Source organism: Lepidochelys kempii, chromosome 9, assembly GCF_965140285.1.
Source record: "Lepidochelys kempii isolate rLepKem1 chromosome 9, rLepKem1.hap1, whole genome shotgun sequence".
Lineage (NCBI taxonomy): Eukaryota > Metazoa > Chordata > Testudines > Cheloniidae > Lepidochelys > Lepidochelys kempii.
The window spans coordinates 62,778,979-62,795,339 of record NC_136388.1 but is presented as its reverse complement, the minus strand read 5'-3'; the positions used below and the strand labels follow the sequence as shown (position 1 = coordinate 62,795,339).

Here is a 16,361-nt window from a genome sequence, read left to right as displayed (position 1 = left end):
CCTCTCCATAACTTATCCTGGTTTGTTTTCATTACTCAACAGGTATATATGCCTATGGCTTATGGCAGTTTGGGCATCAGATTCTCTCTGTTCCCCTTCTCCTTGGAACATGGGCCAAGGCCATGGGTGACACTGGACTAGCCCACTGCAATGTTCAACGCTGCTGTTTTTGTCTTCCATCTCCTCCCCCTGGCCCACAGTGTGCTTGAACAGCAGTTCCTTTCCCCATGTGACACGGGAACCTAACATGAGAATCCATTTGAATGCAACATACTGACAGGACTGGGCAATCTTACAAGCCATTTTAAACCCCCTCTGAATATGGTGGTCCAAACGATAACATCTCTCAAAGAGACTAAATTAGGACGAAGGGGTGTGTATATTTGAGAGCCTGAGTCTTCCACACCTAAGGCAACTACAAGAAATGTGAACTTAAAGCCATTTGTCTCTTCCTGGAACTGAAGTGTGAAAAGGGAGCAAAGTTCTGTGTTCGGAATACGGCATTGAGTACACAAAATGACATTTGTTCCCCAGCTGGGATAGATTTGTTTGTTGGGTGCAGGCTTGATTATAATTTAGCCAAAAATAGCTTTTCATGGTGTTCCTTACAAACACTGGGCACACAAAGCATTAGTCTGTTGAGGAATCAGCGACAGCACTTGGAAAACAGGACAAAACAGTTTTTTCAAGGGTAAACCAAGACTTCAAGGGCAACCCATTGATAGAGCTGAGGATAACAATTTAAAACCTATTTGTTCTGAATTGAAAACATTTTCCGCTCCTCCTGTAAAAAAGGGAACAAACAGCTGTCTCCTGCTGAACAGGAAATGCTGAAGACAAAGTCAAGGCTTTTATTTTCCAAGCAGAAGATACTGATGTGGTGATAACATTCTGGTCGGCTGACTTGACTTCTCCTATTCAATATGATTCAAGTAGCAGCTGCTGTTGTCTTGTTTGTTAGGATGCTGAAGCAACAGTGACAGCTGCCCACTGCTGGAGAGGCTTTGAAAACATTTGTTTTGTGCTTAAAACAGAAACTAGTTCATTTACACTGGAGTGAACTTTTAGTGCTCATGGAAGTCCGATTTACCCATAGAACAGGTTTATCAAAGGCAACCTAGATGGTGTAAACTTCCCACGTTGCCTGCTACTCTGAATGGACCTCGTCTAAGGATGGGGGGAGTTCAGTCCGCCAGCTCCCCAGCCAAGACTGCCAAAAAAAAGTGGCCAACTTGTGCTACATGTAATGCCTGTTTTAATGACCCAATAATTGCCCCTCAGGAACTAGACTAAGAACACTACTCATTTCTCATAGGCAGCTTGATAGTTGAACTGCCAAAAGCACTGGCCAAGTATTTGGCGCTCTGTCAACTTTTGGCCACTTCCCTGAATTCAAATCGGTGAGTAAGAGGTGAATGGCAGCTCTGCATTCCATTGCTAATCCTTAGCCATGTCTATAAATTGATCTGGGGTGGGTGCTAAAATGAATAGGCTGGTTTCTGATTGTATTTCAGTACTTGGAAAGCATTAGTAAATGGTCAAGTGATCTCATTAATTGACACCAATTCAATCTGCTAGAATCTGGGACAAACAGAATTGGGAAGGACCATCCAGGTTATAAATTATCCTGCTGGAGTGAACAGGAAGGGGTTTTTATTGCATAGTTGGTGGTAATAAAACAGACAGCAGATGGAGAATATGCATAAAGTGGCAGTGTTACTCATTCCCAGAGACAGGATTCCATCCTGAGTTCGGCACAGTAAAGGGCATGGAAGAAGGGAACAGAATATGCATACATGTAAACAATATGGATCTGGGAAACTCCAATAAAATAGACATACCCTTCAACATAAAGACACTGCTGATTAAGAAAGAAGTCAGTTGTGCAATATCTGTAACATGATCAGGGATCATTTGGAAGGAGTGCAGTAAAACTTGGGCAATAACTTGGCACTCTGTCTTAACCCTTTCAATTGCTCATTATAGAGAAGGAGAAATCCTTGGTCTTAGCCAACAAGGGGAGAGTTGCAAGAATATAACCAGTGAGCCCTTCTGCTCTCCCTTTGGGTACTTTTAACGAGGGTAACTTAATACATTCAGAGAAGACTAAAATGAAGCTTCATTCTGATTAGAAGCAGAGCTTCCAAAACAAGTCCTCATTTAGCTGGACACTGAATGCAGGAATATGTAGATTCACCTTGGGTTCAAATATAAAACTCAAAAAGCCCCCTTTACATTTTGCTGATTGCTTTTAGAAACCTAAAAAAAGAAGGATCAAATTTGTGTTTTCACCAAGCAGCTGTCTGGGAATTGTGGCCCTTAGTTATGATAATCTCGTTCTCAGGCATCTTAGTGCTGTGTGCAAAAGTCATCCTTCTCCTCCATGGCTTTTGAAGACTTAAAACTAGATAGTCTTTTCTTCCCCTCCCAACATTAGTTATCAAAGTTCAAATAAAATAAGGGAACAGATTTAATTCTGTAGCATTTTGCTTTTACTCCTTCATGGAATCTTTCCAATGCAACTTCACAAAAGCATTATAATAAAGTCTTTTCTTCTAAAGAGAAAATTAATTTCCACAGATTACGTAGTGCAATGGGTTACTTTGTAGAAAAAACATGATGATCTTCAGCTCCATACAGGAAAACTCTGAAGATAGCTCCAGTTTCTTAATAAAAATAGAAGAGAAAATCCACGGTCTTTTATAAAGTTTCATTTTTGTGTTAAACACCAATACTTATTAGTCTGTTTTTAATTGAAGAGTATGGAATCTGGGTCTTGATTAGCCATCTGCGCAATGTGCTTTAATACATCCTTTTTGGTAATGATCCCAAGTAGTTTCCTGAAAAGTTAATTAACAGATTGTTAGCATATGAGCTCCTTTCCCTGATTTTCCTCCCACAATGACTCTCTCTCTTTATGACCATGGCTTCTCTGATGGCAGTTCTAATCCATGATGACCATCAAATGTTTCCATGGCTCAGAATGCTATGACTCTATGAAAAGTGTGGAATTTACACGTCTGATCAGACCACTGGTCAATCCACTTTGGATATCCTTATCTAAACAAGCAGATCTACAAATATTAGTCAACCATTTATTTTAATTCTTCCCCCACACCCATCTTCCACAGGTTTTTCTAAAACCAATGTACTTACACACACACACGCGCACGCCCTCTGCCCTTCCTCCACACAGCTCAAGTGGAAGAGGACTGTGTGTCTCAGGTGCGGTGATCTGACATGGTGCTGTGCCTAATGGCTTTAACCCCTCCCAAACTGTTTACTGCCTTTACCAGCAAGGTCTATTGTTTTAACGCAATTTGATGGTGAGCTACCCCTGCTTTTTACTTTTTCTATGCTTTGAGTTCTCTATTATACAGATGTAAAACTAGAACGACTCCAACTAAATCAATGGGGTTACTCAGGATTTACACCAGTTGAAAAGGAGGGAAGAATTTGACTTCCTGAGCTCAACAAGCAATTTTTAATGCTTTGCATTCAGCGCTACCCTGTTAGATTCTCAGCCCAAATTCCTCCGTGCGGCGTTCTCACCCGTTGTGAGTGACGAGGCACTGGCGCAGTCCCAGCTTGCGGAATATATCCACAACTATCTCCATGGGCGTTTGGTCTGTCACCGTGAATGGACTGAGGTCCAGGATGCTCCTGAGTTTGAGCATGGATGGGGAACTCGGAGGCAGCGGAGGAGAGTGGTCAGTGAAATAAATAATTGAAGTGCTCACAATTCCATCCTGCTTCTTCCGGGCATTTTCTGAGTGAGAGACATTGTGGGTTATAAAGGGAAGACATTTAAAGCACAGGTTTTTGCTCCCTCTGTTCCCATTCACAGAGCTTTAAAGAACCCTTCCTTCATCTACTCAAGCAAAGGAGCAGCAGAGGCTCTCTCTCAAGTCATCTCTCCAGCCACCTGAGGGGGCGGGGTGACAACACTGGACACCAACTTCCTTTTCTCAGCTGAAGATATCCCAGCCCCTGGGGCACCATAATCATCCCACTTCTGAATGCTACTTCAGCTCAGCACATTACATACAGCTCAACATTCACAACAGAGTTTGGATTAACTTTTTGGTGCTGCCAGACCAGTTGCATCACCTTGTTGCTGCCAAGAAACCCACCTATAGAAGAGCATTTCTGGAGATGACTAGAGGACAGTGCTGGGCACAGATCTGCTGCTCAGGAGAAGTGAGAGAGGGATAATAGTTTGCCTTTACATAGCACTAGTCATAAAAGGACCCTCAATCTACCCATCTATACAGAACTTTTTAAGATGGGCAAACTGAGGCACACAGGGGTATGCAACATGTTCAATGCCCTTATCCAGCTACTGAATCGGGTCCCTTTCATATATAGTACAGAAGAATATTTTATAGCAATTTAATAGATAAGGATCACTATGTACACTTGATTAGAAAGAAGATTCCCCCCAGTCATTGAAGACATGGCTCAGGTAAGGTACTCTTCACCTTTGGAAAGTTTACTTTAATGAGAGTAGCAGACTTCACCTCCCAACCACAATAGGCCAATCTGATAGTAGCCACAGTGTCTGGAGACCATTTAATTATCATTATTGCCTACAACAACAAGGAGAGCAGCTGGCCTGACTTCCAGAAGTCTGAATTCAGAATGGGGTCCAGCTTAGACATTCACCCATCAGATCAGGCTGACCACTGGGAATGAATTCTTCTTTGTGCATCTTCAGCAAACAGGAACTAATACACAGGAGAATCTCTGCAGTCCTGACTAAATGGGACCACGTTGTACCCCAGTGCGGTCAGGCCCAAGGAAGGAAATCATTAAGCTGTAATGTACCTTTCCTGCATTTCCTTCCCTCCCATTGTCAATGGCTGAAATATTTAGTAAGATACATATCAAGCACAAGCATTCCCATACTGAGAGCCAGTGAGTGAAATCTGTACTGCATGTAGCCTGCAGATTCCCACCAAAATCAACAGGTGTTTTTTGTGCACTACAGAGTCTCTCACTAACACAAGCATGGACAGGGCTGGTTCACACAGATCTGGGTCCCCCCTTACAAGCTACATTAGGGGGCTCAAGAGAATGTGTTTGCTCTGCCTGCGCAAACTCCTCTGCCACGCCAGGCAAAAGGATTCCATCCCATGGAGGGCACCAACAGGTAGCATACCCAGAGACAGTGCTTGTGTCCTTGAAAAACCAAAGACGAGTCCTTGTGGCACCTTAGAGACTAACAAATTTATCTGGGCATAAACTTTTGTGGGCTAGTACCCACTCTGTCAGATGCATGGAGTGGAAAACACAGGAGCCGGTATATATACATGAAAAGATGTGACTTGCCTTACCAAGTGTGAGGTCAGTCTAACGAGACAATTCAATTGACAGCAGGATACCAATGGAGGAAAAATAACTTTTGAAGTGGTAATAAGAGTGGCCCATTTCAGACAGTTGACAAGAAGGTGTGAGAAACAATGGGGAAATTAGTATTGGGGAAATTAGGTTTAGGTTTTGTAATGACCCAAGCATTCCCAGTCTTTATTCAGGCCTAATCTGATGGTGTCCAGCTTGCAAATTAATTGGAGAGTTCCTGATAAGCAAGAGGGTAAGGAGAATTTGCAACATGCCCAAGACAGTGCTGTGATGAAAGAGGAGTAATCCTTATTTCTCAAGCTCTGGGTCAACACAAAGTTGCTCACACTCCCCACCAAATGGCACCGAAGCATGACTAGCAAATAGCACACTAGCCTTTCAACCTGTCCCTGGTGGAGTGGAGGTTGGTGGGAACCCTGTGACTTTGATCCCTCCATCTGCAGGATTGGCAGCACAGTCTCAAATGGCCCTGGGTGTGGACGAAACACTGACAAGTCGCTATAAGGCAATAGCCAGACCCACTCTTTCAAGTGCTTTTCAAGCTTTGTTTTTAAATGCATGGAACCAACAAAACTCCAACCACATTGAAGCTTAGCTGCAGAAAGTGTCTTTCAAAAATAAGCCAGCCGATAAAACAGAATATTTTTAGTTGCTGCTGGGTCAAAGCCTTATTCTCCATGGCAGTGCTCTTGTTACATTGATTTAGTCAAACACATGCTGAGTGGCACTTTGCACACCAAGGCTCAGGGTAATGGAAGTTACATGTCCTGATCACAGGCGTTGTATAATGGCAACGCTCACTGAAGCCTATATCTACTGCACTCTATTTAACAAGTTGTAACTGGTCTCTGACTGCAAAGTTTTTATCCACATTGCATTCTGCCTTACTTCTCTTACCAATTGAAATGATGAGATCTCGCCGGAGGACAAATCCGACCAGCCTCTGGGACTCCCGGGACACCACCACTGGATAGCCGCTGTAAGTGGTTTCATTGATTATGGCCTCTACATCCTCTACCATCATGCTGTCCTGTGTGATGACAGTCAGAACAGGGTCATTCCGCCGGGGCCTCATTACGTCCATGGCGAGAGTCTTATGCGAGAACTCCTCCTTGGCTTCTAGGAAGGGGTAGCCATTGAGACGAATATGGGCATCATAGATGCCCTCCCGTCCAATCGCATCTGCCACCCACTTGCTAGTCATGGCTGCAGCCATTAGAGGAACAATGTATTCCAGTCCACCAGTAAGCTCAAACATAATGACTACCAGCGACACAGTCATACGGGTTACTCCACCTGCAAAGCAGAACAAAAGTCTCAGAGTTTGACACACTCCTAGGGACTCCCAACAAGAGCTCCCTTGTTTCTGATGTGCAATGTAGGCATACTACACTAAAGTCAGCTCTGCCATCCTGAGATGTAGCAGATGGACATCCCTAGTCTTCACATTCTATGTATAGACAGGACGTTTTCAAGGTTACACTGGAAAACAAATGTGAATGTTTGTTACTTAAGGTAAATGTTACTTAATTACAAAATGTCCATGCTTTACAGCAGATTGGTTATACATTTTAGTCTGGATTATAGGAGTCATTAAGTTTGTTTCGGATAGATCTGGTTCTCAGTGTCACTTAAATTCCATGAAGCCAGAGTTGTTCCTCGACTCTCCCATAGTACACAGAAGCAGCCCCAAGGAACCACACACATTCATATCAGCTGGTTGGGTATACTTCCGATCTGGACTGTTGCCTCATGTTTTCGTGGACAGAATCATGAAATTCAGTGGGTCTGCTATCACGAGGAACTAACAGAACCTCTGAAATGTGTCTGATATCTACATTGGTTTAGTATGTTATTTCCTTTGACAGTTTAGATTTACATTATTTATCAATTTCCCAGCAAGCAGGAACTGAGAACCATTAGTTAGTAATAAATATACATGTAACTTCTGTTACAGGGCAAGGCCAGATGGCTATAGTAAAGTAGTGAGGAAAAGGTTTGTTAGCCCCAAGCTAACAAATCTCTGGTACCATGGTAACCTAATGGCAGTTGCTCCAGGTTCATCAAGACACCTGGGGCCAATTAAGATCCTTCTAGAAAGCAGTGGAGATAGCTAGGTTGATTGGGACACCTGAAGCCAATCAAGGGCTGGCTGGAACTAGTTAAAAGCCTCCCAGTTAGTCAGTGAGGTGCGCGTGTCAGGAGCTGTAGGAGGAAGCTGCGCTGTTGGAGGAACTAAGCAGTACAAATCCCTATCAGGCGCAAGGAAAGAGGTCCTGAGGTAACGGTGAAGGAGACATTGAGTGGGGGCTGCTCTGGGGAAGTGGCCCAGGGAACTGTACATGTCCTATTTCCAAAAAGTCAGCTACCATAGCTGCTACTATTAGGGTCCCTGGGCTGGAGCCTGGAGTAGAGGGCTTTCCCATCCCTTCCGCGATTAATCACTGAGACTGGGAGACAACAAAGACTGTGCGAGGGAGGATAGCTTCTCCTCACCTCCCTTGCTGGCTTATGATGAAAATGGCTCAATAAGCTGTGATCCTTGCCTCTAGAGAGAGAAGGGCTATGTGGAGGGTCACAGTGAGCCCCTGAGGCTAGTGAAATCTGCTAGGAAACGCAGGACCCCCGGAGACAAGGACAGAGCTTTGTCACACTACACACCAATATATATATATATATATATATATATATATATATATATATATATATATATATATATATATATATATATAAAAATACCAGTGTTTCTTAGTCCCAGCTTGCTGGAAAGTTGTTCCTTGACAAGAGTACAAATTAGCCCCAAAACTGTTCTCACACACGCAGAGTATAGGTCTGAAACAACTCAAGTAATAACCACAAGGACAGATAACTGTTTATAATCAGTTACTTTCTTTCAGGCTGGTGTACCGCCAAGCCAGGTGGCATTCTGACCCTGTCATTGTTGCCATCATCAGTTCCTTGGAGAGCCACGGAAGGATACAAATGGCTTTTTAATTTCTTTGGTTTAGCTACATGCAGGCATTTTGAACACGGGAAATACACACACATAGGTTTTCAAAGAAAAATGGGTAAAAAACATTCAGAAGAGCTTGAGTGACCTAAGCTCCTAAGTCACTTTTGAAAATGGCACTTGGGCTCCTTTGAAAATTTTACCCAATGAAGCTGCCTTCTTGAGTTCTGAGTCCCCACAGCTACTTTTAAAGCTTTGTTTTTCACTTTTACATTTTATAATAATATGGGAGTTTTTGCTCCAGTAATGGTCTTCTGCTTTAAGTGACATCTCCACTTCAGCATTTGTCCACCAGTGACAAAGACCATTAAAAACAACCTTGTTTATGTAATGCTATCGCTTAATATTGCATATGGAGTACTCTGCCAACAACAGTGGAAGTGACTGACTGATCTACTTCCAAGAAGATTGATAACGTTCTAAAATAACATGTTTATATGCCTCCTATTTTACACAACTTCTCCAAAGCCAGGAAGTATTTTAGATTTCAACAAATGCATTACTCCTTGTTCCTAACAGAACCCCAACACCAGAACAAGGGTCCCCAAACTGTGGGGCATACCCCCTCTAGGAGTGTGTAGAGGAACGTTAGGGGGCACGGCGGGGTAGGAAGGGAGCGCCACTCAGCCCTGCTCTGCCCTCAGCTCTGCCCAAGACCGCAATCTGACCACGGTTCTGCTCCTGGCCCCAGACCTACCCTCAGCTGCAGCTCCAGCCTTGGTCCCTGGCTCCCAGCTCAGCTGCGGCTCCAGCCCCAGCACTGACCAATGGCCCCAGCCGCAGATCCGGCCCCAACAGTGGTCCTGCTCCTAGCCCTGGCTCCTGGGGGGGGGGGGGAACGGTGCAACATAAAAGTTTGGGGGACACTGGCCTAAAAGGAAGTATTTTGAGTTTTCAGACACGTGTCCTCTCTGAAAACAGCAGCAGCAGGACCGAGATAAATCTAAATTTTCAGGGTTTGCAACACTACTTCCACTTGGATGAGTTAACTGAAGTTGGTGTGACTTGTGATGAAAACCAAAGGCAAAACACATCTTTGGAAAGCATAAGGCACATTGCAGTCTATTAGGTTGGGAATTGTGTCTCAGGGTGGAACCCAGTCAGATATGCTTCTACTTCACAAAAAGGGATTTTTGTTAAATGGATTAAATGCTCCCAAAAACCCCCAACAGAGTACATGAAACAAGAATTGTACCATGAAGCAGAAAGGCTGACAGAGGGACTAAAAGCCTAGAGAAAGACTTAAAATCAATTAGGTTGACCAGGGATTTAAGTATTTACTCAGGAAATTCCCACTGAAGTGTTTCATCTCATTTCCAAGGACATCATGGTGTAAACTAGAGCAGGCAGAAATATGATCAATGCATTACGAAGTACAGTTTCAAAGTTTCCTCTCTCCAGATAAAAGCAGTTTCAAAGTCCGCAAAACTAGTAGCATTTCACACAAAATCATTTCTCTGCAACTCCGAAGGCAGCTCTGTAGATAACTGACAAAGTATCACACTAAGTTTTGCCTTTAAACTAGCAGCAAATATTTATTGCTTACCTAGACATGCTGCAGCACCAACCATTGCATAAAGGCCAGGAGTGATGCAATCAGCCCCTTGACTGCACCAGCCACTGAAAATAGTCCAGTCATGGTGATAGTAAGCCAGCTGCTCCATTCCTACACCTAGCAGTCTGCCTACTATGGCACCAACTGCCATGCTGGGAATGAAGAGACCCGAAGGGACCTACCAAAAAAATCCAAACACATTAGTGTAAGGTAAAGGCACATTTGCAACAGTAAGTCAACATACACGGAGGGGTAACAGACTTAGAAGTTGAACACAGAATCAGTTTGGCAGTCATCATCAACTATGCTTGTTGGCGATAATCGTTAAACTATGTACTGATCTGCTCCCTGCAGAGGGAAAGATACATACTGTCCTGACAGCGTTAGGACATCCGGAATGAACAGGTAAAATACAATGTGTACGGTGCCTGCCTGGATAACACAGCCCTTACTCTAACATTCATTCTCAGTTCCCTACGTAATCAACTGTACTTACCTGTCACTCACACCTAAAACAGTGCAAGGTTTGTGAGAAGAACTCTGCTATAAAGAACCTTGCTTTAGCCTGAGGAGCCGACAACTGATCATTTCAGAAACACAGAACTGAATGAGACAGACACCATGCTTTACAATATCGCCCCCACCCCATTTAAAGGAAAGACATGGGGGCATTCGACATCCCAGAGGAAGGTTTAGGTACCACACACTGCCCCCTTTCCTGTCTTATGCTTCCACCCTTAGTTTCCAATGAAAACTTGTATACTAGGCTCAAATCTTAAGCCATGTACATTGTTTGTGATAACTCTATGGTGACAGCACCAAAACACAATCGCAGATTGAAAAGGAGGTCTTATTGTGAGTAGGGTGTTCCAGAGCCCATCTTCATTTCTTTATTGGTGTTTACTTACACTATGGTGGATTATACCTGCATACATATAGTACCCCCCTACACATCGGATTTGTTCCCATACATACCTGGTTACTGTTGTTCTGTTTAATAAGTTTCTAATAAGCCATTATCCTATGAGAATATAACAAAATAGCTACACACGCAATATATTAGTGTTCCCCTATGCCTTTCCAACTAAACATTTGCTGTGTGTGGTCATATATGTGAAACACCCGAATGGAGTGAAAATTCCATCGCTAAAAATAGAAAAATCCCTCTCCCCAGACTGAAAAAATTCAAACTGAGCCTTGCCACAGTGGTCCCCAGAATTAGGTCTTACAGGGACCATTAATAATTCTCACAGCCATATTCACATAATTTACTCTGACATAATTTGGCTTATAAAGTACAAAGTGCTTTCAGTCAAACTGTCAGACTAGCTGAAAGCATCACATCCTTTTCTCATACATTTGAGCACTGTCCGTTGTAGCAATGGACCACTTCACTGTAACATGAAAGGGGAAGTTGTTTTGCATATATTTAATGATTCATAAGTTTGCCTTTAGTGGAATTAGATGATCAGTCACTTCTCAAATACTGGGAAAAAGATCCTTAGTTTGCAGTCCTACAGCCAGCATCTCAAATTCCCCCCTGCCCCCATCAGTTTCTTATGAGGAAGCCTCCAAGTGCATAATAACCTTAGTTGCTCAAAAGGTTGCCACTGAATAAGCATGAAAGGGTCTCACATCTGATACTCTAGGATACTATAAATTTTTTTTTTTAAATGAAAATAGCTCACAACCACTGTCAAAGCAAATCATGTCCAAAGGAGGGTATTTCCAATTAACTATCTTAAGAAATGACCATTTAAAATAAATCAAGCTGAAAAAGACTCCCAGGGGCTACATTTTTATGAGTGCACTTTGATTCTGCCTGCAAAAAATGCAGAAGCTGGAAGGATGTGAGAAATTAAGATGCAATTAAGTTGCATACAATGAACTTAATGTTTTATACACGCAACTTCACTGTCAAGTTCTAGTCTAAGCCTCCAAAAGCAAGACAATTCAGAACTGTGCTTGTTGCTCCATTTTTAAGTAATCTCAAGAAGTGGGTGTGGCAGAGATGGAGATGCCCTGTGAATACTACGTTGCCTGGTCGGTGAGATTGTTGTACACTGAGTTATAAGACTTACAAGCTTAATAGAGACTACGGATAAAACAAGTAGGAAAGCAACCCAATGGATCTAGGTAAGCAGCCTCCCAGCAAACGCTGAGGGCAATTACAAGACACTGGCATACTTCTAGGGTGAAGTATTTTGCCAGTCTGGGAGACTACAGGTCAAAAAGATATTAATCAGTGAAAGCCTTTTCAGGAGAAGATGGGTCAGCTGTCAAGAAGAGAGGCTGGCACAGGGAAAGATCCTGCAGCGGGGTCTGAAGGCATTAAGGCCTTCCCCCCAGATCCAGGGAATCGGTAAGCCACAGGGAAAGGCTGGCATGCATATACACTGGGTTATTGCTTTTGAGATCTGTTTTCTCTGAAATGCCTTTGCTTTGAGAAGGCTGCCTGGGTACTGGTTACCACTTGCTCCTGGGGGAAAGAGATCCACAGGCACTGAAGATAAGTCAGGCCTGCTGTGATTATCATAGGGGACTGCAGGTGAGGCCTGGTTTGAGAGAATCACATGATCCTTCCAAAGACAGGTGATGGCTCACAGCCTGAGAGGGGTGCACTCAAAGAAACCAATAGGGGTCAGAGGTGCACTTAGCCCAGTAATTGTGACAGTGGAGTGTTGCAAAACACGGCTAGCAGTAACACTGCTAACTACCAATAACTAGGCACAGTTAGAAGAGTTCAGAATGGGGGTAAAATTTCCAAGAGCATACTAGTCACTTTGCATGAGGTCAGCCCCATTGGAAGTCCATGGGATGTAGGCTATTAAGTAATTAAGGCTCATTTGAAAATTACTACACTTGATCCTTAACATTTAGAACAACTGAGTTTCACTTTCTGCCAATTCTTTACAAAAGACATGGATTTCAATCTTTCTATCTGCATACCATTTTACTTGTCATTCTCACCTTCATGCCAAAAGTGAATATGGTAATGAAGACTTTTAGGATAAGGGCCAAAGCCAGCTGCCACATAGCTGTGTAGACTCCTGGGCCAGCGGCTCGGTCCGGCAGATTATCCCCTTTGGTGCTGTTGAAGTCATTCACGTACTCGCAGAGCTTGGAGAAATCCAGGAGCCCACAGTCATTGAACAGCTCAGAAATCAGCTCACTGGTGCTCATACGGGTATACTCATTGGGGAAAGCCAGAACAGCTGTGATGGCAGTCACAATAAGCACTTCCAGCACAGGATACTTGCCAAGTTTGGTTGTCTTACGTCTTCTGCACCAGGCAATGTTGCTGCGAATAAAGAAAGATCCCCAAAGACCACCAAAGATTCCCAAAAGTATGAATGGCACGAGCTCTAGAAGATGCCACGGTGTGTGAAACTCCACGTAAAACAGAACCAGACGGCTGTTTCCAAACGGGTTGATGGAGCGCAGAGTGAACGCTGCTACCAGGGCGGCAAAGAAAGATCTCCACAGTGTCTTGAGGGGAAAATAATAACTCACCTAAAAAGGGGGAAAAAGCAGATTCAGTCATTTATTGTAAACTGACATTAATTACTGTCCAGTAAGAGCTACCCTTGCATAAAGTAGGGTTAAGGACTCTAATGTAGAAGGCTGGTGCGAGATTCCTTACCTATCACACAGTACTGTATATATAAACAGCAATATTATACTCAACACATTACACACATGCATAGAGTAGCCTTTATACTAGTTTCAGAGTAACAGCCATGTTAGTCTGTATTCGCAAAAAGAAAAGGAGTACTTGTGGCACCTTAGAGACTAACCAATTTATTAGAGCATAAGCTTTCGTGAGATACAGCTCACTTCATCAGATGCATATCGTGGAAACTGCAGCAGACTTTATATATACAGAGAGAATATGAACCAATACCTCCTCCCACCCCACTGTCCTGCTGGTAATAGCTTATCTAAAGTGATCATCAGGTGGGCCATTTCCAGCACAAATCCAGGTTTTCTCACCCTCCACCCCCCCACACAAATTCACTCTCCTGCTGGTGATAGCCCATCCAAAGTGACAACTCTTTACACAATGTGCATGACAATCAAGTTGGGCTATTTCCTGCACAAATCCAGGTTCTCTCACATCCCCCCCACCCCCATACACACACAAACTCACTCTCCTGCTGGTAATAGCTCATCCAAACTGACCACTCTTCAAGTTTAAATCCAAGTTAAACCAGAACATCTGGGGGGGGGGGGGTAGGAAAAAACAAGAGGAAACAGGCTACCCTGCATAATGACTTAGCCACTCCAAGTCTCTATTTAAGCCTAAATTAATAGTATCCAATTTGCAAATGAATTCCAATTCAGCAGTTTCTTGCTGGAGTCTGGATTTGAAGTTTTTTTGTTTTAAGATAGCGACCTTCATGTCTGTGATTGCGTGACCAGAGAGATTGAAGTGTTCTCCGACTGGTTTATGAATGTTATAATTCTTGACATCTGATTTGTGTCCATTTATTCTTTTACGTAGAGACTGTCCAGTTTGACCAATGTACATGGCAGAGGGGCATTGCTGGCACATGATGGCATATATCACATTGGTGGATGTGCAGGTGAACGAGCCTCTGATAGTGTGGCTGATGTTATTAGGCCCTGTGATGGTGTCCCCTGAATAGATATGTGGGCACAATTGGCAACGGGCTTTGTTGCAAGGATAAGTTCCTGGGTTAGTGGTTCTGTTGTGTGGTATGTGGTTGTTTGTCTCTGTCTGAGGGGTTGGAGCAAATGCGGTTGTATACAATTTGTATACATGTATACAATTTCATACAAATTGTATACAACCGCATTTGCTCCAACCCCTCAGACAGAGACAAACACCTACAAGATCTCTGTCAAGCTTTCTTACAACTACAATACCCACCTGCAGAAGTAAAGAAACAGATTGATAGAGGCAGAAGAGTTCCCAGAAGTTACCTACTACAGGACAGGCCTAACAAAGAAAATAACAGAACGCCACTAGCCGTCACCTTCAGCCCCCAACTAAAACCCCTCCAACGCATTATTAAGGATCTACAACCTATCCTAAAGGATGACCCAACACTCTTACAAATCTTGGGAGACAGGCCAGTCCTTGCCTACAGACAGCCCCGCAACCTGAAGCAAATACTCACCAACAACCACATACCACACAACAGAACCACTAACCCAGGAACCTATCCTTGCAACAAAGCCAGTTGCCAACTGTGCCCACATATCTATTCAGGGGACACCATCACAGGGCCTAATAACATCAGCCACACTATCAGAGGCTCGTTCACCTGCACATCCACCAATGTGATATATGCCATCATGTGCCAGCAATGCCCCTCTGCCATGTACATTGGTCAAACTGGACAGTCTCTACGTAAAAGAATAAATGGACACAAATCAGATGTCAAGAATTATAACATTCATAAACCAGTCGGAGAACACTTCAATCTCTCTGGTCACGCAATCACAGACATGAAGGTCGCTATCTTAAAACAAAAAAACTTCAAATCCAGACTCCAGCAAGAAACTGCTGAATTGGAATTCATTTGCAAATTGGATACTATTAATTTAGGCTTAAATAGAGACTTGGAGTGGCTAAGTCATTATGCAGGGTAGCCTGTTTCCTCTTGTTTTTTCCTACCCCCCCCCCCCCCCAGATGTTCTGGTTTAACTTGGATTTAAACTTGAAGAGTGGTCAGTTTGGATGAGCTATTACCAGCAGGAGAGTGAGTTTGTGTGTGTATGGGGGTGGGGGGGATGTGAGAAAACCTGGATTTGTGCAGGAAATAGCCCAACTTGATTGTCATGCACATTGTGTAAAGAGTTGTCACTTTGGATGGGCTATCACCAGCAGGAGAGTGAATTTGTGTGGGGGGGTGGAGGGTGAGAAAACCTGGATTTGTGCTGGAAATGGCCCACCTGATGATCACTTTAGATAAGCTATTACCAGCAGGACAGTGGGGTGGGAGGAGGTATTGGTTCATATTCTCTCTGTATAATATAAAAGTCTGCTGCAGTTTCCACGATATGCATCTGATGAAGTGAGCTGTATCTCACGAAAGCTTATGCTCTAATAAATTGGTTAGTCTCTAAGGTGCCACAAGTACTCCTTTTCTTTATACTAGTGTGTTTAAATACCGTACACTACAGATAAATTGTTTTACTCAGTGAACCACCAAGCATTATAAAACTTAAAAAAATTGGCTACTTAAAATACCAAATTGGCCTAGAAATAGTAGTAAGCCATGGAACAGTCAAGCTACTGCTTCATTCAAAAGGAACACCCCTTTATATAGTGAAGTGACACATGAATGGCATAGTAGCCCTGAGCGCACCATGTGTGTACCCTATGTATACTATCCATTGGAGACTTCAGACTACTTCCACAATCTGGGATTAAGTCAGATGATTTCCAAGCCATATTTACAATGA

At 43.3% G+C, this 16,361-nt stretch overlaps 1 protein-coding gene across 5 annotated transcripts in view; it reads right to left on the bottom strand.

Annotated features, from left to right (window-relative positions):
- Nucleotides 1–1,638: 1,638 nt before the first annotated feature.
- The window catches only part of LOC140917577 (H(+)/Cl(-) exchange transporter 5), a 93,367-nt gene continuing 78,644 nt past the window's right edge, over nt 1,639–16,361 (bottom strand). For all 5 annotated transcript variants that reach the window (XM_073360704.2, XM_073360705.2, XM_073360702.2 and 2 more), the window contains 5 exons: nt 12,897–13,439; nt 9,918–10,104; nt 6,259–6,657; nt 3,553–3,769; nt 1,639–2,840 (listed from right to left, as the gene is read on the bottom strand). In XM_073360704.2, the coding sequence (XP_073216805.1) occupies nt 2,750–2,840; nt 3,553–3,769; nt 6,259–6,657; nt 9,918–10,104; nt 12,897–13,439 (1,437 nt within the window). In that variant the 3' untranslated portion in view covers nt 1,639–2,749. The remainder of the gene's footprint in view (nt 2,841–3,552; nt 3,770–6,258; nt 6,658–9,917; nt 10,105–12,896; nt 13,440–16,361) is intronic.